General features: G+C 44.2%; 2 protein-coding genes across 6 annotated transcripts in view; both read right to left on the reverse strand.

Moving 5' to 3' along the window:
- Window positions 1-163: 163 nt before the first annotated feature.
- On the reverse strand, window positions 164-3,220 carry TIMM8A (translocase of inner mitochondrial membrane 8A). The gene is made up of 2 exons (XM_032330516.1): window positions 2,809-3,220; window positions 164-1,245 (listed from the first exon to the last, which is right to left on the reverse strand). The coding sequence occupies exons 1-2, from the start codon at window positions 2,938-2,940 to the stop codon at window positions 1,084-1,086; spliced, it is 294 nt and encodes a 97-aa protein (XP_032186407.1). The 5' UTR covers window positions 2,941-3,220; the 3' UTR covers window positions 164-1,083.
- A 461-nt stretch (window positions 3,221-3,681) lies between these two features.
- Window positions 3,682-22,922, reverse strand: part of BTK (Bruton tyrosine kinase) — a 32,511-nt gene continuing 13,270 nt past the window's right edge. For 3 of the 5 annotated variants that reach the window (XM_032330512.1, XM_032330513.1, XM_032330510.1), the window contains 16 exons: window positions 22,498-22,566; window positions 20,887-20,968; window positions 14,403-14,531; window positions 14,048-14,115; window positions 12,913-13,100; window positions 12,435-12,497; window positions 11,801-11,855; window positions 11,437-11,516; window positions 11,144-11,271; window positions 10,258-10,332; window positions 9,612-9,783; window positions 8,876-9,092; window positions 7,804-7,868; window positions 7,079-7,197; window positions 6,397-6,554; window positions 3,682-4,191 (listed from right to left, as the gene is read on the reverse strand). In XM_032330512.1, the coding sequence (XP_032186403.1) occupies window positions 4,120-4,191; window positions 6,397-6,554; window positions 7,079-7,197; window positions 7,804-7,868; window positions 8,876-9,092; window positions 9,612-9,783; window positions 10,258-10,332; window positions 11,144-11,271; window positions 11,437-11,516; window positions 11,801-11,855; window positions 12,435-12,497; window positions 12,913-13,100; window positions 14,048-14,115; window positions 14,403-14,531; window positions 20,887-20,968; window positions 22,498-22,566 (1,740 nt within the window). In that variant the 3' untranslated portion in view covers window positions 3,682-4,119. Of the gene's footprint in view, window positions 4,192-6,396; window positions 6,555-7,078; window positions 7,198-7,803; window positions 7,869-8,875; window positions 9,093-9,611; window positions 9,784-10,257; window positions 10,333-11,143; window positions 11,272-11,436; window positions 11,517-11,800; window positions 11,856-12,434; window positions 12,498-12,912; window positions 13,101-14,047; window positions 14,116-14,402; window positions 14,532-20,886; window positions 20,969-21,547; window positions 21,645-22,497; window positions 22,567-22,922 lie in introns of those variants that run through there. The other 2 variants (XM_032330514.1, XM_032330511.1) reach the window with 2 other exon arrangements.

Below are 22,922 nucleotides of genomic sequence, written 5' to 3' on the forward strand. Positions count from 1 at the left end.
TCTCCTTTCTCACAAAAATGCCACACACACACCCCTGGAATACCATGTTGTTCCTCGCACAGAGCCAAGTACCCAGACAGGCACTTCAGTCTTGGAACCAGCCTACACCAAATCTCTCCAGGGTGTAGGTGATAACCAGAATAGAAAGCTTTCTGAATCAGAGTTGAATTTTGTAGAAGCCTTTATTTCAGTGATCAAAAGAATGCAGTAAATGGAGTCTACGCTGATTAACATTAGGCATGCATCTCTACTTGAAACTGCTGTTAGTTTCTGACTGGCCTAAATCTTTATCACCTATTTAGGCACATCTTTGAATATTTTGGACTCTGATATACAGGGTAAGTAAGCTTCTTCCTTGTGGCAGTTTAGTAATGAGAATTATGCTCACCTGCTAGATTCCTTTATAACTAAAGGTCTCTAGACACTCAGGCTACCTGTACTACCTTGAGACCATACCTTACACATTAAAGTAAGTCACAGCGTAAGGGAAGGGGAGAATCTAGAAAGCTCAGTGTATTGTTTAAATATCCCATAGATTTTTTTCCAGCACTGATAGTCAAAACACTAGATAAGGAGGCCTACAGTTAAGTACCAAATTACTCTTCTCCCACTGCTGTCCTTTCTGAGAGACAAAAGGTGTATATCCAATCTCCCCAGAAATCCGAAATGAATCCACACAAATGACAGATTTTACCTTATGTGGTCCCACAATCAAATTATAGAAAGCAGTTCCACTATCAAAATTATACGGAGCAGTTACTGGGACTTTGAGAAAGCACAGTCCCACATACAGTAATATGCATCTATTAGAGTTTTCCATTCATCTGTCAATTGTTTTCACAAGATTAGCATTAAAAAACACAACCAAGTATACATATGACCCTCAAAACCCACCCCCCCCACACACACACGTGCGCACGCGCACACACACACATATTGGTCTTTGTTCATTCTCAGATGACAGGATGTCCCAAGAGTGACAAAGGTGGGAGCCAATTCCCCCATAGCCTTTTCTTTAATTATCCCATCAACCGCTCTTCATTTCTTGAAGTACCTTCCTTTTCCAAAGACGTAATGCTGAGATTAGTCAGAAAGGCTTTCTGAGAAAACTGGCTTGGATTTCTGGGTCTGTTCCAGTCGATTCAAGATGAACTGGCTTGTATCAATGAAGCGCTCAACACAGTTCACAAAACAGGCCTCAGCCCGACTGTCCAACTTTGGCCCAGGCTTGTCCATGCACTTCTCCTGCCCAGGACAAGATACAGAAACACAAAGAGAACTTGAGAAAAAAATCAGGAGGTGGGGAGGGAAAGGTTACTTCTTGTTATTTAGAGGAAAAACTTCACCTAAAAACAGTATCTGATATGTTACTATTTCACATTTGGCATGTAGCAAGCAGTTATCTAGAGCCTTACATTAAATTCTCCCAACAACCCTATCATTAATCCTCATTTTACAAAGAGGGAAACCATGGCAGAGATATCTTACCCATAGTTATTGGAACAGAAAATGGGGGGGGCTATTATAGAGCCAAAAAAAAGGAGGGGCGGGGAGAAGCAAAATGCAAGTGAAGTAAACTTTCACTGAATTTCGTTATAACTCCAGAACGCTGCCACCATTAAATGCCTTTAGAGTAACTGCAGGGGGAAAAAAAGGGTGAAAGAATAAATCACAGCAGTGACACCCCAAAACCTACCAAAGGAAAAAAGTTATCTATTACCCAAGATTCTATAATCTTTTCTACTTAAGCCAGAAATTCTTGAATGCTCTCAAGATGAATGGAAAATTATATATAAATTATTCCTAAAGGGCCCAGAGCTTACAAATTCTTAAAGGAGTCCTTAACCACACCCCCTCCCGGCCAAAATGTAATGAATCACATTAAAAAAAAAAAAAAAGCACCAAGGAGTATATAGGTAAGCATCTGTCAGGGGTCAGAGTCCAACAATACCATAAGCTTATGTGAAAGGGACTATGGAACTGATGACTACATTCAGTTCAAGATAAGTGGTTCAAATGAATTTTATTCGTTATTATCTGCTGTGTGCACAAGCTTCACACTCTCCACTTCCAAGAAAATTATCCTTAGCCTCTGAATACGATGAGGGTTTTTTTTTTTACCCCCCACAACGCAGGGCAGTTATGCTGTCCTTGGCAGCCAGAGAACATTTTGATCCCCAGCTGCAAATGCCTTTCCACCCTTCTGCCAAAGTCCCCTGACAGGGCATACTCAATTCCTCAACCTTCAGACCTGAAAGAGCCTGGTATTACACAACAAGAAAGCAAATAAGTGTGTGTGGGGGGTGGGGAGGGTAGATAGATTACGCCACTTTTACAGTTACTGGGCTAGAGCCACTCATTTCTCATGGGCGATGGTTAAAGCAACTGGGTAATCAGGTAAACCCCGAGTAGCCCAGGAACAGGAGACTCACTCCCTGGGACTCGGGGCTCCAAAAAAAAAAGAAAAAGAAAAAATCTCTGTGCTGATGGCTCTCATCAGTCTTGGTGGCCAGCACTAGGCAGCTCCAGCGCAGGTGCCTAATGAGCTGCTTGGGACAGGGGAAAAGTCCGCTGCGATTCCCAGTCCTCTGCAACAACAAAGCCAAGGTCTGGGGTGAGAGTCCCCCGAGAAGAGGAGTCACCTTCACCTTTTCTATCTTCCGGCTTGATCTGAGAAACCTGAGGAAACCAAGGGGGTGCTACCGGGTCCTCCCGCTCCCCGAATCCCAGACGTCCTGGGCAGCCCCGCCGGGCAAGAACAGGGGGAAAGTAGGTACAGTGGCCAGGTCCCAGCCCCAGGCTGCTTACCCAACAAAGTTCCGTCATCTGGTGCACCAGTTGCTGGAAACGCTGCTTCTGAGTCTCCACCTCGATGAAATGTTGCAGCTGAGGGTCCACCGAGCCCAAACCCGCCGCGGACGAAGACGAAGAGGAATCCATCCCAGCGCCGCCACGCTTGCCGAGACGAACTCCGTACCAACTCACCGACCTTCACGTGTCTCCGCGACGGAACCGGAACCACAACCTGACTGTCTCTGGGCCCGCCCCGTGAGCGCACTGCGCTGGCGCGCGGTCCTGAGCGTGGCCCCGCCCGCCGCTCCTCCCAGCCTCCTATGCGCCCGGCTCCCGCCCGCGACACCGCTGTGGCGCTTCAGGTGAACCCTGAGGCCTCACGGCTTGCAGCCCAGTGCCGCGGTGCTGACAAGAAGCTTTCCGAAGAGAAAGGGAAAAAAGTAAAAAAGGAAGTTGCCTAACATCACGTGGCCGGTTTCCGCCGGCCCAACAGCCCCGCCCCTCCCCGCTTCCAAATTGGCCCGCGCTTTTCGCGTTACAGTGCTGGTTCTGCCAAGGCCCAGACACTTGGCCCATCTGTTAGCCGTCCTGGGGTTCCAGTTTTCTTTGAGGGTGTATTCCCACCTAACGGAGGAGAAAGAGACTCCAAAGGAAATTGTCCCCAACTTGCGGTAATATTACATGCCTGCTGTGTGCCAGTTGCTTTGGTGCTGGTGCTTTGCTTGTGAGTTTGTCTCTGACTCAGAGCAGGGTTAAATTGCTGAGGATCTTGTGGAGTTCTTAAAGTAGGAATATGCCAAACCAATGCTACACAACAGTTTTCTGGAACACTGAGATAGGGCGCTTCACGGAGGTTGCATGACTAATCGAGATAGCAAGAAACCCTCATGCTTTCCAGTAATTTTTATTTTATCAAAACACCCTCCCCTCCCATTTTTATGACACCATTTTATTCTTGCCAAATTCTGCCTCCCTCCCCCCAAGCTCTAATGCCTACCCAAAGATCTGTTGGACCCCTTGTCAGGCTATTTACACCCCTCCCTCCCCCAAACTTTGCATCCCAAATTCCGTCTGTCCTGACTCCTGGAAATTGGAAAAATTTCTCTCTCAGGTCAATACCAGGCACAGAAATTCCTTGGTTTTTGCTCAGAAGGTACTATCTCAGAGAATCAAAGAAGAGAGTCATTCTTAGATGTAGAGAGAGGCCCTTGTGTATTCACTGAGAGCGTGGAGGCTCCAGGACCTGTAAGCCTGGGATTTCCTCTGAAGAAGTGAAATTGGGGCTTGTGGAGGAGAGGAATGGAACCAAGAAGCTTATTGGTGAGCTCAGGATTCTTCATCCATGACATCTAGGATGTTGCTCAGAAGAACTTTGAAAGTGGGCCGTTCCTCTGCTTTCTAAAACCAAAGAAAAAGCAGTGTGTTACAGTGGGCTAGAATCCAGAATTCAAGGGAAATGCAATGAGTAAAGCAGAAATGTTTATTAAGTATACACTATATGCTCTTTTGTATACCGTGTCAATTACACACACACACACACACACACACACACACACACGAAAGAAAAAGGAAAAGAAATAGAAGTGCTCCATGAAGTCCTTGTTCACTTTTCATTTTTAGTAACTGAGGTTATTAATGTGATGATGACAATTTGCAGATTAAACTGACAAACACTGATTAAAAACTGAGGGTGAGGGGCACCTGGGTGGTTTAGCCATTAAGCATCTGCCTTCTTCCACTCAGGTCAAGATCCCAGGGTCCTGGGATTGAGCCCCCATCCCATCAGGCTCCCTGCTCTGCGGGGAGCCTGCTTCTCCATCTCACACTACCCTTGCTTGTGTTCCCTCTCTCGCTGTGTCTCTCTCTGTCAAATTAAAAAAAAAAAAACTGAGGGCGAATTCATTACAGAATTGTACAACAGTGCATCATTATTTTGGATCCTCAAATGAAAAATGGCTACTAAACAAGTTTAAATGTTGCCAGAAATGAAATCTTGTAAACTTTCAAACACTGTTTTCTCATCCCATAGCCAAAGTTTTACAGAGGAATTAACATTTCAAGACCATGGGCTGCACCATTGAGCAGGGATCCTGAGCACCTGGGACATTTTATTACCACTGTCTGGCCTGTAGACCGAGGCCCTCTGTGACAGTCATGGTCCATAAACCCCTGAGGTATTTAGTGATTCACAGCATCTTCGTGCTAGAAGGGTCTCAATCCATCAGAACCAAAAAGTCATCAGTTTCTTGTTCCTTTGAATCAGTGGCTCTTAAACCTAGCTGAGTATCAGAATTTCCTGGGAAGCTTAATTTTTTTTTTAGATTTTTATTTATTTATTTGACAGACAGAGATCACAAGTAGGCAGAGAGGCAGGCAGAGAGAGAGGAAGGGAAGCAGGCTCCCCAATGAGCAGAGAGCAGGAGGTGGGGCTCTATCCCAGGACCCTGGGATCATGACCTGAGCCAAAGGCAGAGGCTTTAACCCACTGAGCCACCCAGGCACCCCTCCTGGGAAGTTTAAAAGGGCATTTCTGGGTTCAGCTTCAGACATACCTAACTGGAATCTCTGAGGATAAGGCCCAGTCATTTGCACTTTTAATTAAGAGTTCCCCAGAGATTCTGATATGCATCCAATTTCAAGAGTATTACTTTAAACAGGCTGTGGAGAAAGGGCCTGTCTGAAACAGTTAAACTAGCAGAGTGAGGATGTCCTAGCTGGGAGGGTGCATAGTCAATCCCCCTTAATCCTGGATGGCACAGGAGAGAGAAAACGGAAATGGTTGTCCCTTTCTCCATGCTTCCTTTGTGACCTCAGTCATTTGTTGAAGGGAAAGGAGCCATGCTCTGATCCAAGTACCCACTTTTCACCCCACAAAGAGGGCTCCAGATTCACATATGTGCTTGTTGGACACCATCCTGCCCTGTTTCTACTGGTGCAGCATTCACTTCCTACTAGAGGTTTCGGTTGCTAAATTAAGGTTGCCAAGGAACTATTGAAAAGTGGAGAAAGCACCTCTGAAATAACCCAAGTTCAGAGCACCAAAACATTTTAGTAATAGTGGGACAGACTCCTTACTTTCAAAATACCACATCTACCCACATACTCCATGATGTACCCTATTTTAAAAAAATGAATAAAATTAATTTTAGTTCCCTTTCAGGAGGGTTTTTTTTTTTTTTAATTCCAGTAGGACTACAGCCAGAAAAGTTGGCAGCTAGTTAGTAAAGTCGAAGAAAGGTCTAATGGCTTCCAAAGGAATTAACATAAATTTTAATGGCTTTTCTTTCTATGTGTCCATACATTTACCTGAGTGCCTTTAGCTGCCTGCTTATGCTAGGGGATGTGGCCTCACAACATCCCCTCCCCTAAAGCTGAGTTGGTAATGGGGTCTGCTGAGACAACTCTAGTGAGAAATAGATAAGCCTGGGAAAGTCTCTGGCCATCAAAGGAGTGGGGTACAGGCGGGGTTCCAGAATGTGTGTGCCTGTCAGTGTGTCCCAAGCTGCCACACAGCCAGGGAGAGTGGGGACTGGGGGCCTGGCTGGCTAAATGGGAAAGGAGGCTCAAGGAAATAAGTTAAAAGATCCCCCCCAAAACACTTACCTCATGCCAGCAGCTGTACATGATGGTATATACCCTTTCTGAAGCCAGATGAGGCCTATAGAGGCGTAAGCCTTGGGTGATGTGTTCAGCGGTTTCACTGTTAGAAAATCTTTCATATGGCATCTTCCCCAGAGAGTAAATTTCCCACATCAAAACCCCTAGGAAAGGAAAAATGTAGTAAGCTGATTTGCAGGCTCTTTGGGTAGTTGGGATCCTCGTCTTCCTAGATTAACCTCAAATACTAGATTCCGCTGATTCCCTACTCTGTGAATTTTACATATCTTTCAAACTTCCTCTCTAGTACTGACCACACTGGAGGATAATCACGGTTGTACTGGACAATTCGCTCCTCTGGAGTGAGACAGCCTCTTATTTGTCTTTGTAACTAGCCAGTCTGGCAGAGTCCGTTGGGACATAATCAGTATTCAGAATCTGTGGCATACTGAATAAATTGTTTGTTCCTCTCAATATATTGCTTAAGTTCTAAGAAAGCAGGGATCATGTCTAGGTTACTCTTTTTATCCTCAGGAACCCCTGTGGTGCCTGACAATAGTAAGCACTCCCTAAGGATTAGAAGCAAGAAAACAACACATAATAATCTCTCTGTGTGGTTACAAAGTGCCAATTTCCCCCATTGCATTCTTCCTTTGAGCTGTGTAATCTGTATATTTCCTCCACTTACCAAAAGCCCAGATGTCAGATTTGCTGCTGAACTTGCTATACATAAGGACTTCTGGTGGAGACCACCGGACTGGAAATTTGGAGCCGACTGAGCTGGTATATTCATCATCCAGGACATACCTGCCAAGGGTTCAGGACTTGTTACTGTTACAATTTTGAAGAGCTTGACATTTACAATTTCTTGGCCCAGTGGCAGGAGCCACACAAATACATGCTTGCCGGCCCCACTGTCTTTTACAAATGTTTAATGTACTCCTGTTTTCAGATCTGATTTAGCTTTCCTGATGGACAATATGGTTACAGCAAGGATGGCGTGAAATAAGATCTATTAGGTACTCCCTTCCTCTTCTCTGTCCCCCTCTCTGTTTTATCCTTCCTTCTATTCTGCCATTGCCAGTGGAATTAGACTGCTTAGGAAAGGAGGAGGCACAGGTGGGGGGTGGTTGCTGGTAAAAACAACAGGATTAACAGATCAAGGTAAGGTATTGGGGAATATTCGCTTGAAAAAGAGGGAGGGAGAAAGGCAAGGAGAGGGATATTACAATAAACCAAGAGGAGGAAAGAAGTGACTTAAAGAATTCAGAGAAAGAGAAGGAAGAGAAAGAGGGTGAAAAAGACTAGAATGAGGGAGCAACCAGAAAGGGAGAGGATACAAAATAATGCTGTTTCATGTATGTACTGTGCTATTTTTCCTCTTAGAGGGAAAGATGAAAAAGGCACACCCACCTGGAGAGGCCGAAGTCAGATACTTTAACAACTCCTTGATCATTTACCAAACAGTTTCGAGCCGCCTGTAGTAACAATAGGTACCAGTGAGACTCTGTCCCTGGCACACGGGTTAAAGGCACAAAACTCCTGCCCACCGAGGGGAATGAAGCCAGGGAAGCCTCATTTCTTTCAGCTCCAGAGACCTTTTCCCACCCAACAGGAGTCAGGTGATGCCACTGAGAAGCTGTTATGTGTTGCCACTACATCTAAAGCAACCTGCTGTATAGACAGAAGTAAAGCACCAGAGCGCACGCAGAATGATTTCGTTCACACCAACAATTCTCCAACACCCCATCCTTTACTGAATTGCTGAGAGAATGAGGGAGAACCAAAGGCAGGTGTGTTTTGTTTGCTTTTCTGCCAGTGGGACTAAGACACTTTGAGCCTTGGTCTGGCTGAAATCAACAGGGCCACAAAACTCTGATGCCTCCAGAGGCCAGGCAGGCAAAGTGATAGAGGGACTCAGAGTGCAGGAAAATTCAGAGCACACCATTGGGTCTGTAAGAGAAGCTGCTCCTGGGCTCCAGGCGACTGTTAGCATGGCCTATGAGAATGAGCCTGGTGTTTCAAGATGGCCAAGACTGTCAAGAGAAGCTGGAAATTCAGGTTTTTTAAATGTGTTTTTAAGTGTTTGCTAGCTAATAAAAAAAAATTAAAAAACAAAAAACAAAAAACAAAAACGAATGACTCTGATGTAACCAAACAATGGCTCTGTGCCAGGAGCAGCCCCACTGAGAAGCGGGGTTGCCCTTCCGTCCTTGGTGGGGGACCCCACCATTTCCTTGTTGCCGTTGGGGGCTGGGCGCGAGTGATGGCTCCCACTCCCACTATGGCTCGACTTGTAGCGTTGAGGCTGGAGATCCTTCACTGGCTGACCACTGGGGCACAGGCCCACCCAGCTCATAATGTTTTCTAGATAAAACTGAGATGATGATCCCGGCCACCCTCCTCATCCAGGTACGATATCTCTTCCACTGTTACTTCCACCCCCTCAGTCCTTGATCTCAGACCAGTACTTCTGAGGTCCTACCAGGTCTCGGTGAAGGAATTGCTTCGACTCCAGGTATTCCATGGCTTCACAGACATCCTTGCACATCTCCAGCAGCTGCTGAGTCTGGAAGCGGTTGCGCATTTCCCTCAGGTAGTTCAGGAGGCAGCCATTGGCCATGTACTCAGTGATGATGAAGATGGGGCGCTGTTTGGTGCAGACGCCATACAACTGAACCAGCTTCTCATGGGAAAGATTCCTATGGGAGAGGCAAAGACCCAATCCTCCCTTTCTGGCTCTCCATGCTAATGAGAAAGGGGCTGGAGAGGAAAGGGGCTGGTCCGGAAGTAGAGCATCAGATAAGGGACCGTGATAACAAGTGGAGTTTCCTCCTTCCCACCCTAAACCCCAAAAGTGCCTAATATGTGAGGGCGGGGCAGGGATACAGAGCCCAAACAGAACAGAAAATAAGCCCAGGGCTAACTGAACACTAACGCTAGTCGGAATCTGTCTTCTCTTTGAAAGTCTAATTTTTTAACACTTATCACCAAATGCTACTGAGCTAGTACACACCCAGTTCCGACACTGCTATCGCCAATATCCAAGGCAAAGAAATGGTTACCTTAGCAGTTAATACTTCTGCCAATCAAAGATTGATCTCAGGCCCTGGCCCCAAATCTCTCTCACTCCAAGTCACCTTAAGCCACGGTGGAAACTGTTCCGGTAATTCCTAGACTCCAGCAACTGGATTGAAGGTTGAGTTTGGGCTGTAACTCACATCATGACTTTGGCTTCTTCAATGAACTCATCCTCGGACATGGAGCCTTCTTTGATCATCTTGATGGCCACGTCGTACTGGCCTCTCCATTTCCCATACTTCACTACCCCAAACTGTCCAGTCCCCAGCTCCTTCAAGAAGGTCAGGTCCTTTGGATCAATTTCCCATGATCCTATAACAGCAAAGCCTAGATATGATTTTTTTGGGAATTGTGTATGTATAATTCCTATAATAGATAAGAATCCCTACTAGGGGTAGAAATAGGCAGGCAGTAAAAGGGAAATGCTCAAGAATACTAATCTATCTTTGCTCAGATAAATCTCAGGGACAGGGTGGTTACTGGTTGGAGGGATTGGAATTTTAGGTGCCAGGCAGCCATAAAGGAAGGAGAAAGTGGACAACCTCTTAAAAGCCCTTTATGATTTTTTTTTTAATCACACAATAATCCCTTCATGAATCTATGTGTTTGCAGTGCCTGTAGGAGCCACCAGAGGGAGAAAAATTATTAAATAATTTGCTTGGCTCTGCCCTAATCTTCCTCGAGGCAGCTAATGCAGAGCAGTGTGCTGCAAGGTCTACTTGGGTCTGCCCAAGGTTGTCCTTGTCACTGGCCCATCCACCCTCCCCTAGAGAAATAAGCAGTTACCGTAGCCCAGGCCTGCAGTGGAAGGTGCATTCTTGTTTTGTTGAGACACTGGATATTTGAGTCTAGATATGAGCCCTGAAACATACAGAGGAGACGGTCATGTTGCTGGTGCAGTGTAGGAGATGGGATGATGCACACACCCTCACATAAAGCCCCGCACTTCTGACAGTCATCCTTCTGGTACTTGTGAATCCCAGAAGATCTCCATGAACCCAAATGTTTCTGGAAGCTTCTCCTCTCACAAAAGAATTTTCAGAAGAGAAAAAAAAAAAAAGACAGAAAATACTCATTGATGTACACTCCTCAACTAAATATATCCCCACCTCCCAGCCCAGACTTAGCTCACAAGGACCCCCTAAAATGACAGTCTTGACACTTGACACTTGACACTGCCTTGTGTGGAGGTAGCAGAAAGCAGCAAGTCTTCCCAATAAAGCTTATCCCATGTCTTCATGTCCTCACCAATCTCCAGGTTTTTAAATGTCTACCCTACTTAGAAACTGTCTTTGGGTATTTTCTAATCTGTATGTTCTCTGAGGGCAAGGACCTTGACTGATAATTTCACTGTGTTCTCCTCCGGTACTGAGAACATTGCTGTGTATACAGTAGGAGCTCAATGAGTACTTGCTGCTTTGTTAATTACCAGGATCTTCTATGTCTTTCCTTAGCACTGAGCATCAGTCACCAAATAAAAATTCACTCACTACTTGCTGTAAAGTCATCCTTTGACTTCCCCTTTACTTGATCTTGACCTGGCATCCTACGGGTTTTCTTTCACCAAATTTGCACTGCCCTGTGAGGCTTTTTCTTCCCCTCACCACCTTGTCCGGAATTGCCTTTCCTGGTTCTTGTCACGTGCTTCTTCTCTGGTGCCTCTGATACTCACCGGCAGAGTTATGCTGATGGTAGTTGATGAGCTCAGGTATGGTGCTGAAAAGGTGCTTCTCTGCCAGGTAATACTGGCTCTGAGGTGTCGAACACACAACATAATGGCGGATCACCCCTTGAGGGTCCCTGAAGAGGTGGAGGCTGGGTCAGTGACTTGGGAGCAAGGGTCAGCAGGACCCAAGAAGTAAAGTGAAATGAATTTTGCGTGTAAGGGGCAGAGACCATAGGAGGGGCACACCATGAAAACACCTCTGTCCTTTGTCCCCAGGGCCTTGACACAGTAACACTCACCCTGTTGATTTAGCAAACACAGACACGGTATATTTTCCAGCTTTGCTGGAGTCTCTGACAATGAAACCTCCTTCTTTCCCCTGAAACAACAAAAAAGAAGCCAACTTTAAGGAGGAAGTGGCACTCACACCTGCATTCTGCCGGCCCGAACTTGAGAGAAAAATTGAAGACTGAATTTTACTGCTGAGTGAGTGCCATGTTTTAGCAGCAACATCACTGCTTTTGATAGTGAAAAGTCTTATTGAGACCACCACCCCCCATAATATGACAGTCTTGACACTGCCTTGCTTTGAGGGGACATAGAGCAGAAAGCCCTCACTTGTTGTGCAAGGAGAATGCCATTTGCCTGTGGTCACACCCTTACCTCTTGCTTTAGCAGCTGTTCAGCTTGACTCCGGGTCATGTGTTTGGAATACCACCTGTAAAGGGAGAATGTTTCAGTGGCTCTTAGGCCATGGCATTAGCTGCTTAGAGGTTAGAGCGCCTTCCACAGTTCGTCTATGCCAGTGGTTCAATCCAGTTCACTCAACTCCTACTTATGGAGTACCTCTCATGTGCATAGTACCCTGCATCCCTTTCCCAGAGCCTGGTTGGAATTGAAGAGTAGAGGACAAAAGGCAGGTGGCAGAGGGATGTAGGGACAAGATCAGGGACAGGGCACCCAAGGACAATCCATTTCCACAATTCAGGAGAAGGGACAGTGACAGAAGGTTGACATTTTCACCCTTTCAAATGCTTCCTATCCAGCCATCAAATCCTTTTCCTTGGTTCTTCTGGATTTGGGGGGAGGGCATGATGATCTCTCCAGCTCTCATAAGCAAAGGGTGTTTGGAGTGAGGGTAAGACATAGCTACTAATTTAAGGTGGTAGCATCATTTGACCCAGTTGGTACTGACTTTAATAACTATCTTGAAATAACATATTGAAAGTATAAACATGTATATACTGTATTCACTTCTTCTGGGAAGACTGTGCTCTGGGCACATAAGCATACTCACTCATACATTTCTATGGAGTCTTCTGCTTCGGTGACATAGTTACTAGGGATGTAGCCTTCCTGCCTGAAGAGGAGACAATGTGGTAGATCACCCAGCACTTCCCATCCTTGTGGGGGGGGGGGACAGATTCATATGCACTCCATATCTCTGAGCTCAGAACCAATCTCAAATGGAGATCTATAAGCCACTCCCCTCCCTCAAAGAGGATCATGCCACTGATGCATGGCTAGGCCAGTGAAGTGTGTGGTTTCTGCACATGCGGCACTGATTATATATGTACATGACAACATATGGCCCAGACCCTATAGGCTTAGAGATGTGGCCAAAAGCAAAGCACTCTGGGAAGGATTTGGCAGGAAAGCATATTCCCTTTGGGGTGGAAAGAACAACTTCTGACTGGGATACCACGTAGGGGAATTAAGCTGCAAGCTTCTGCACACATGTGGAGAGGGTTCCAGAAGAGCTGGAGTGGACTCACCCATTTTTATCCCGTGCTCGCCACCAGGGTAAGTTGCTCTCCTCCAGGATAAAATACTCGTCACCCTTTCGTAGCTGTAGGTCATTTGCATTCATCGGCATGTAATCATAAAGGGCTACAACCTTTTTCAGCTCACTTGTAGAGACAGGTGTTGCTGTTGGCTCAGGGGGCAGTGGCTTTTTCAAGATCTGTGTAGTTGGGGGGAAAAGTAGGGGTGTTTGGCTAGATATGAAGCACCCACCTCTTCTCCCACAACTCTCTGGCTTACTCGAAACACCATTCTAACCTAAATCAGGCATAAACAAAAAAGGTTTATTCAGCATTCATTCAACAATGATTCTCAAGTATCTGTGCTGGGCTCTCAGCCTCAAGTGCACGTTGGAATCATCTGGAGAGTGGTTAACAATCCCGGGCAGTTTCCTATACCAATCACGTCAAAATCTCAGGGGCGGGGGCCAGGCATCAGTATTTTTAAGGCTTCCTGGACAAAAACCACGAACAGCCACGATCAAGAAAGCTTGGCACTGAACTAGTACATGGATCTGCTAAGTGGCCCTGAATCTTGGTTTCCTTGTTTGTAAAATGAGCATAATAACTCCTACCCTGCTTACTTACAAAGTATGAGAAAGTGCTTTTTAGACTTCAAAAAGTAACCAAAAAACCAACTTTTAAAATAATATATTAGTGGTAGGGTCAAGTATTGGGTATATGGGTGTTTACTGTTAAATTCTTAAAACTTTGTTTGAAAAATATTTTTTATTTAAAAAACCAGGCTTTGTTTTGTTTTAAACAGGTGATTGGATTAAATTGTTGCCAAGAACATCCTAACAGACCCCTCTCTCACCACCAAAGAGTGGTAAGATTTGTCCTATTCAGGACAAATCCCATGTCTCCACATGAACATCAATTAACACTGCCAAGTCCCATGGGAGTTCTAAGACAGGTGTGTTTTCAGAGTGTTACTGTAAGATTCCTTTTTTTAATTTAAATTTTATTGTTAAAGTGATCTCTATACCCAACATGGGACTCGAACTCACAACCCCAAGATCAAGAGTCACAAGCTCTACTGACTGAGCCAGCCAGGCACGAGTGTAAGTTTCTATTTAAGCAGTAACAGCATAATTTCCCTGTATACCTGGTCCTCCTCAGGCGTGGGAGGAAGGGGCTTTTTTGTCTTTCTGTGCGAACTCCCAGGTTTTAAGCCTGCAAAATAAGAAACCAGTATTGATATAGAATGCATCTTAGGAAAGGGCCAGGGACAGATTTGCTCAGGGACTTAGCTTTTGTACACAGTTCCTTTAAGACAGTTCGGAGAAGTCTGAGGGGGTACAGCCTTGTGCCAAGTCACATGGTTTGGAGAGCAGAGCTCCAGTGGTATTTGTGCGCCGACTAATCCCCTTCCCCAGGCCCCTCTGTGCATTGGCCAACCCTTTAAAGAGTGACGGATAGAATCCAAAGAGACAGAAATTTATCTTGATCGTATCTCTTACTTCCATTCCGGTTCTCCAGAATTTGGCAGCCCATCGCATTTTTGGCTGTCTGAGAGCAGCAGAGATACTGCCCATCTATCCAGAAGCAAGGGTGGTATTTCTGTACCAGGTCGCTATTGTACCGGATTACTGTAAGAGGGAGAAAAGAGAGAAAGAGATCACATCTGATGTTCTGAAGAATTCACCATTTGCATGCTTTCCTCTTTGACAACGGGTAGTGGTGAGCTTCAAATAACTCTCCCTTCCTCCCTCACCCTGAAGGAAAGCAGACGACAAACCAGTTAGCTCACATCCCTGGCCCTGGAAAGTTCGTATGCAGTTCTCTGCAGTGGGCTGTCATGATGACTGTCTCCTGACTACCAAGATAAGAATATCTGATGTCTCCAGAGCCCAAGAGAAAAACAGACACACACACACACACACACACACACACACACACAGAGTCTGTTTTCCCAGTAAGCATTTCAATCCTCTTGTAAGGCAAAGTGTTGATGATGGTGTTCTTTTCCAGATACAGGAAACAATGTGCCCAAGCCAAACTCTTACTCCAGTTCTTAGCATACCAGTGTTCCAGCCACCTGAGTGATCTTTTATTTTATTTAAGATTTTATTTATTTATTTGACAGACAGAGACAGGGAACACAAGAAAGGGGAGCAGCAGGCAGAGGGAGAAGCAGGCTCCCAGCTGAGCAGGGAGCCAGACATAGGACTCTATCCCAGGACTCTGGGATCATGACTGGAGTCCAAGGCAGATGCTTAACCGACTGAGCCATGCAGGCGTCCCCTAAGTGATCTTTTAGAGATATTTGCTTTAGTGAGAATGTCTGCATCAGGCTTTCGGTGTTCAGAGAATAGTCAACAGAATGGAACTCAGGAGCAAATGAAGTGATTCTTCCTGGTTCCATTCTTCCTAGGGCCACTTAAGTGGCCTGAGCTCATTGTGGGAGACAAACACAGCACCTCCATTTCCTTCACAGAGTCATGAGGCTCAGAAGAGGTCCCAGAAGCCAGTCCTTTGTAAAGAATACAATGGTTTGCAGATAGGAGGAATTGGCATCACTTTTTTTAATACTGTGGTATCTCTAGGATCTTAGCATGAAGTCAATTGGTCAAGTCCTCCTGGGATCATGTTGTCAGATAACAGAGAAGCAAAGACATATGAAATAATTGACAACAGCTAGCATTAGGACAAAAAGACCTTAAATGGTCTAAGAAAATGCACATCTGAGGGGCACCTGGGTGGCTCAACCGCTTAAGCATGTGCCTTCAGCTCAGGTCATGATCCCGGGGTCCTGGGGTTGGGCTCCCTGCTCAGTTAGGAGTGTGCTTCTCCCTCTCTCCCTGTCCCTCCCTGCCATGCTCTTTCTCTCTCTCAAATAAAAAAATAAAAAATCTTAAAAAAATACAACGTGTACATTTGAGGACCTACACATTTCAGTGTTTACTGCTAAGAGGAAGTCCACATAACTTCTTTAAAAGATTAAAAAACAAGTCAAAACTTTCCTCTATAGAGAACAACTCAAGTTCTTAAGAGCTTGCTAGTTACACTCATTCACTTAAGACTTTGGGGGAAGCCTAGAAGCTTCTGATGGCCAGGCGCATTTTACAGGCAAATGAACAAACGTGCTGGGTTTTTTTTTTTTAAGTGCTATTTTAATGCTTTTCTAAGAGCATTTGAAGACTTCTAACCATTAGTCGCAGTCCATCCTCACCCCTTACTTTCTCAGCACTCCCTTTCACCATCGTACCAAGCACAGTGTGGTGGGAGCTATTCAGATAAGGAGTTGCATTGTCTGTAGAGAATTTTATTTTATTTAATTTTTAAAAATACTTTAAAGATTTTTATTTATTTATTTGAGAGAGAGAGAGCGTGCATGGGGGGGCAGAGGAAGAGGGAGAAGCAGACTCCCTGCTGAGCAGAAAGCCCCACAATGAGAGGCTCCACATGGGGGCTGGATCCCAGATCCCAGGATCCTGAGATCATGACCTGAGCTGAAGGCAGAGGTTTAACCGATTAAGCCACCCAGGCACCCATCTATAGAGGATTTTAAAACAATAATAAAACCAACCCAAAGTCTTTCTTTTATTATTACCAGCCACTGGCAATTCTGAACCATGTTCCAGATATCAACCGAACTGATTGCTCTATTTCCACTCTCTGCCCACCCTCCCCCCACCATTATTCTTCACTCAGGGATTTGAAGACACTCTGGTCAGGCCTAGACGTTGGCAGACCTGTAAAGAATTGTTTCTCTCTCTCTCTCCCTTTTTTTTGGGGGGGGTTGTATATAAGAATTTCTTTTTTTAAAAAATTAACATATAATGTAATGTTTGTTTGAGGGGTACAGGTCTGTGAATCATCAGTAATACACAATTCACAGCACTCGCTATAGTACATACCCTGCCCAAGGTCCATTACCCAGGCACCCCAAACCTCCCAGCCCTCACCCCTCTAGCAACCCTCCGTTTGTTTCCTGAGATTAAGAGTGTCTTATGGTTTGTCTCCCTCTCTGGTTTCCTCTTGTTTCATTTTTCCCTTCTCTCCCCTATGATCCTCTGTCTCATTTCTCAAATTCCTCATATCAGTAAGATCATAGGATAATTGTCTTCTCTGATTGACTTATTCTGCTTACCATTAATACCCTCTAGTTCCAACCACATTGTTGCAAATGGCAAGATTTCATGTTTTTGTTTTTGATCTGCCAAGAATTCCTAATCAACCCCTGGCTACTCTGATAAACTAAGGTATGCGAATAAGCTAATGAGGGCACATAATGCTTTCTGCCCTCTCTACTTCCAGCAGATCATAAGAAGCTCACCCTATGTTCCCAAATACTGCCTGCCTCTTAAGAGGTCCCTTGAAGATGACACCTTTTCCTTTTGTTGCCCAATCCAGAGCTGGTATTTCTAGCTACTTAGGTGAGAATTGCCAAAGTAGAGTGTTTGTCATGGACTGTGTCCCTCCCACCCCCGAAATTCATATGATAAAGCCCCTCAATGTCATGGTATTAGGAGATGGAGACTTCGGGAGGTACTTAGGTCATAAGAGCAGAGTCCTCATGATGGAAATAGTGCCCTTATAAGAAGAGACTTGAGAGAGATTCTCTCTCTCTGGCATATGAGAAAGTAGCCATTCTGCAAGCCAGGCAGATAGTTCTCACCAGAAACCAAACCCACTGGCACACCGATCTTGGACTCCCAGCTTCCAGAACTGTGATAAATCAATATTTGTTGTTTAAGCCACTTGGTCTATGATATATTTTTTTTATTAACAACCCAAGCTGACCACCACTGTGTCCAAGTGAGAGGGCCAGGAAAGACTACTGCACTGATGCATAGGGCCAGTCCTGTCTGGGAATATTAATGGTTGGTGCACATATCCTAAGTACTTGATTGGCTGAAACTCTGCTTCAGGCATGCACGAAGTAGTCCTCCCTATACTGGTTGTTGGAGTTTTGCCAATGCCCCTCTTTCTTTCATTATCGGTGAGCTCAGGCCCTTTACTTGTTTTTGATATTGCAATTTGGAGAGGATCTATTGAGCTTGACCAAAGAAAGATTCTAGAGCAAATGCAGACACCTATCCATGGTGCTATACCATTAAAAGTGTGCACTGCTGTGTTCAAGGAAATGGAAGAAGAGAGTGCATGGCTACGTCCTCAGGGAAGCAACCTCTGCATGGAAGGTGCCACTGAAAAAAGATGGCAGATGGATATAGGGCACCTGAAGCCCTACTTTTATTTTTTTATTTTTATTTAAAAAAATTTTTTTAAAGATTTTATTTATTTGACACAGAGAGAAAGAGCACAAGCAGAGGGAGCAGAAGGCAGAGGGAGAGGGAGAAGCAGACTTCCTGCTGAGCAGAGAGCCCGAGGCAGGACCTGATCCCAAACTCCTGGGATCATGACCTGAGCCTAACATAGCCACTTAACCGACCAAACCACCCAGGCATCCTGAGGCTCAGATCCAGGACTGGAGAAGTTTCCCTCATGTACTTTCATAGCTAATACCCCTGCAGACGTAGCCAGTACCCTGATGAAGTCTCCTTCTCATGTTAGTGATTTGCAGTTGGTGCATTTCATCCTACAGTAGGATAACTCAACCCCGGAGTAGGATTTTATGCTGGCTAGATTAGTTCATGACTGGCATTGCCAGCACCTGGGGCCATTCTGGTGTTGTTAGAACTTGCACCTAAATCTCCTAGCAACTGTGGTATTTGTTGCAAGGTTCTTCCTTTTTGGGTCATGCTGTTGACCCAGGCAGGCTCAACAAGACACACACCCAGGTCTAGAACAGCTGGAAATGAAATGCCTTCCGTCAAATGCAAGAGAGAGAAGGCAACATTGCACCTTAACCCACACTAACCATCCACACTCATAACCCAGTTGAAAGGGTGGTGTTTTCTGTTTGTTTTGGCTTTATTTTTACTGTTGTAAGTTTACCTGACCAGTGAACTTTAATAATAGTGTATAACCAGAATGATAGGTTTGCCATTTGAGTCAGTAAACCAAGTTTACAAGCTGAATATTCTTATCCTCTGTCATTGCTCATACCTTGAATGTAGAGGGCACTCTAGAAGTATTTGTTAGGCTAATCTATGACTGGTTTTGAAATTCGTCGTTTAAGTGTAAAGGAGTTACTAACTTGCACATGTTACTTTTTTTTTTTTTCTTTTCTGGTTCTCCCTCAGTATGTCCCATCATCCCCTATCTCCAAACTAAGTCCTAGCTGTCCATCAACATGGAGCCCAACTACCCATGGTGGTTGTTTACCCTTACAGAAATATCTGTTGATACAACAGATATGCTCCCTTTCTGTATGCAAGGCACTGTATGACACACTGTGGAGAAAACCAAGGAAGTGCAAATATACAGGCCCTCTGTGTATTCGTTTTGTACCCCTAGGGCTAAAGCAGGCCTCTTACTTCAAAACATGCCAAGAATTGGACTTCGTGGTACAAGATAGCACCAATTTGCAATCTCAACATGGCCTTCCTCTAGAATATCTTGCAGCCAACTACAGGTGTACTTTCTGGACTTGAGAACACCCAAGCAGCATGACACTAGGCAATAAGCTTAGGTTCTGGAGTCCTACAGACATAGGGATGTGGTGAAGACCCAGGCTTCACCTCTCTGCATGTCTCTGAGTGTGACCATGAGCAGGTTACTGAACCTCTTTGAACCTCAGTTCCCTCATCTGTAAATAGGGGAATGATACATACTTCATAGGCTTATTGTGAGGATTAAAAGCTAGTATACTTGAAACAGTCGGCACTGAGCCTGGAATATACTAAGTGCTCATTAAGTGAGTAATTAGTAATTACTATACGATTGTCTTGAACTCAAGGTAGCTGTGGGAATTCAATGAGATAATAAATGTAAGATATCTAGCTCAGTGTCTGGCATGTAGCAAGGATTCAATAAATGACCCCTTTCTTCCTTTCTCCTCTCCTCTTTCAGCTTGAAAGATTTGGTGATGTTATTTTGGCCAATCAGACTTGCATTCAAGGGAGTGAATAAGGGTGGTACAGTGAAACACTGAATATCAGAATCTAAATGTTAAGACAAAGGGCTGTCGTGCAATAACCCAACCATGCTGTTATCAGTCTGCCATCCTTCCTGTTTCTCTAGGCAGCCTTTCCTGATGTCAACTCAACCAGTTAATCTCTCAGTCACTTGACATGTGGCTATATATACACACAAATATGTCTGCATGCATCCTGTGCTGCAAGCCTTTAGAGTCAAGTTTATCTCAGCACACTGTATGGGCTATGTCAAGTGCTGAAACTGTGTTCAAGTTTAAGTCCTCACGAAGCAAGGAACATGAACATGTTCCTTAGAAAATATTTAGCCACAGTGAAGAGATGTACAGTGCTTTCCTGTACAGTGTTTTACAGTTTTCTATGGCTTTCACACACATTACTTCATTGGATCATTCGGACAACCTTGGAGGTAGGTATGGCAGACATTGTTATGATTTCTCTTTCAGAAGAAGAAATGATGCCTCAGAAGAAGCTCCTTGGCCTACTTTCCAGAGGTCACCCAGTTTATTTATGGTGGGAGAGGGCTTGGAAGGATATTCCCCACTGTAACTTCAAGCATTTTTATGATAATCTAATCACCGGAACTAGGTTTTTTATATTTAGGACTTGAAATATTGCAATGACCATTGAATGACACACCACACCACCCTCAAAATTGGTGTAAAGAGTGGGACTGTTTTATAGATAGAGAAATAGAGGTGCCTACAATTGTAGAATTGCACTAGAGAGATAGAGGTAGAACTGGGTTGAAACCCTGAGTCTAGCACATTATATTTTATTCATAAAAGGGAATATGAAACTCAATTGTATCACTAATAATGGAGACAATGCATTCTCCCTCCATCCGTGTCTCTTTCTCCTTCCTGTCTTCTCTCTTTTCCTCCCTCCCCACTTCATTCCCTTCTTTCTTTGGAAACTAGTTTCTTTTCCAAGTAATTCTCACCATTTTTGAGCTGGTGAATCCAACGCTTCCGCAGTTCTTCAGTTGGGGAGAAGACATAAAGAGGCCCTTCATCATACACAACCTGAATGAAGCAATGGACACACAGACTTCAGCAGTTAGGATTCAGAAGAAAGAACAAAGTCTTTGAAGGAACTAATCTTAAGCTACAATTTTGTATATCCATAGTGGAAAACAAAGAAAGGTAGGGTCTTCTGTCAGTATCCAGGGTTGTAGGATTTAGAAATTCTTAGCTTTTTAAATAGTCCCAGATCCTCATGACTTATGTTTCAGTTTCTGTGTAAACTTAGTTCATAATATTTCCCCCAGCCTTGATGGAGACAGGATTTGTGTTTATTCAACAAAGAATATTTTATGATCTTAGTAAAACTTGAGTTTGTATAGAAGAGAAATGGAAGTAATGATTTGTATAACTTAAGTCTTGTTTGGTAGATGAGGGTTATTCACTTGGATAGTATGAAGCAAAATTTTAACTTATGGCAATTTTTTCTCCTACTGCCTAGTGGCCTCCCCTTGCCAAAACAAACCAAGTTTGAAACCACAAAAGAGTAAAGTATATATTTACTTCAAAAAGAGAAAAATATATATTAAGCATTGCCTTCAGATCAAACAGGCAGTAATTTTTTGAACACTTCACATGTACAAGGCATTGTGTTAGGTGTTCTGGAGGTTCATGAAACATGTGGTTCTAATCCTCACAGACTCAACAGACATTACGTACTGGATTCTGAAATCAAATGTAAATTAATTTAAATTATCTGGTATTTGGCATTACCCACTAGCCCAACCAAACAACATCTTATTGAAAGACGGTAGTAAAAACTATGTCTAAAACACTCCTCCTTCACAGGTTTTGTCAACTTTGATATAGTCAGGGACATGAACAAGATCCTTGCACATTTTTCTCTTTGGTTCTTAATCTAGCTGTGCTCATAAATCCATGACAGAAAGCCCCCTCCCCTGAGACTTTCCACTTCCTTTTCTGGCTTTCACTGTTTGCAGAGGCTGCTATGTTCACAACATGTGACCTACAGAGTTTTTAGGACACAAGCAAACCAAATTGTAGACTGAATCTGAAGCTTTACTCTCCTTCATGGGTTACAGTGCATCTCTGAAACAGATGTCTATGTGGCTCTTCAGTTACTTCAGACTAGAATAGAATTTAGGTTTATGTGTAATGTAATGAGCCTTCCCCATACCGAACTTCCTAATAACTACTCCTTCCCTCTCCTTTTCTGTCTTTTCAACCCACATGACCACCACTAGACAGATAGGCAGAACCAGAAGGAAGTGAAATGCTCACCCAACAAACAAAGCATCTTTCTCAATGCAGATACCATAGACAAGACAAACTATAATAGAATGACTGCCATTATGGATTCTCTTTGAGGTGTAGGGACTAAAAGGTACCGTGTTAAATAGGGAAAAAAGAAAACAGTCTTAGCCCATGTCAGTCTCATTTCTCCCTTCAGCTTCCTTGTCCACCTCAAATTCTGTTCACTAGGACTTAGTATTCTTCACTGTGCCCTGCACCCCAACCCTAATTATTACATTACAGGTACCTTTGAGAGCTGGTGAGAGAAAACACTTTACCTGGAATGGGTAAGGGAACCTTTCAATGATTGAAATCTGCTCCATTTCACTGGACTCTTCACCCCTTCTCTGCAATGAAAGATGAAAGCATATGCCACTGTAGAAAACAGTGTGGAGATTCCTCAAAAAGTTACAAATAGAGCTACCTTACGGCCCAGCAATTTCACTATAGGTACTTGCCCGAAGAATACAAAAACACTAATTCAAAGGGATATGTGCACCCCAGCGTTTATAGGAGCATTACTTACAAGAGCCGAGATATGGAAGCAGCCCAGATGTCCATCAATTAATGAAAGTATAAAGAAAATGTGATATATTTATACAATGGAATGTTATTCAGCCATTAAAAAGAATGAAATCTTGCCATTTGCAACAACATGGATGGAGCTAGAGAATATAATGCTACATGAAATAAGTCAGAAAAA

This window comes from Mustela erminea, chromosome X (assembly GCF_009829155.1).
Source record: "Mustela erminea isolate mMusErm1 chromosome X, mMusErm1.Pri, whole genome shotgun sequence".
Lineage (NCBI taxonomy): Eukaryota > Metazoa > Chordata > Mammalia > Carnivora > Mustelidae > Mustela > Mustela erminea.

Excerpts from the sequence above, each read along its gene's own strand:
- TIMM8A (XM_032330516.1), bottom strand. The coding sequence starts at position 2,940 with ATGGATTCCTCTTCGTCTTCGTCCGCGGCGGGTTTGGGCTCGGTGGAC. Across the intron at positions 1,246-2,808 it reads AGATGACGGAACTTTGTTGG|GAGAAGTGCATGGACAAGCC; the intron begins GTAAGCAGCCTG and ends TGTCCTGGGCAG.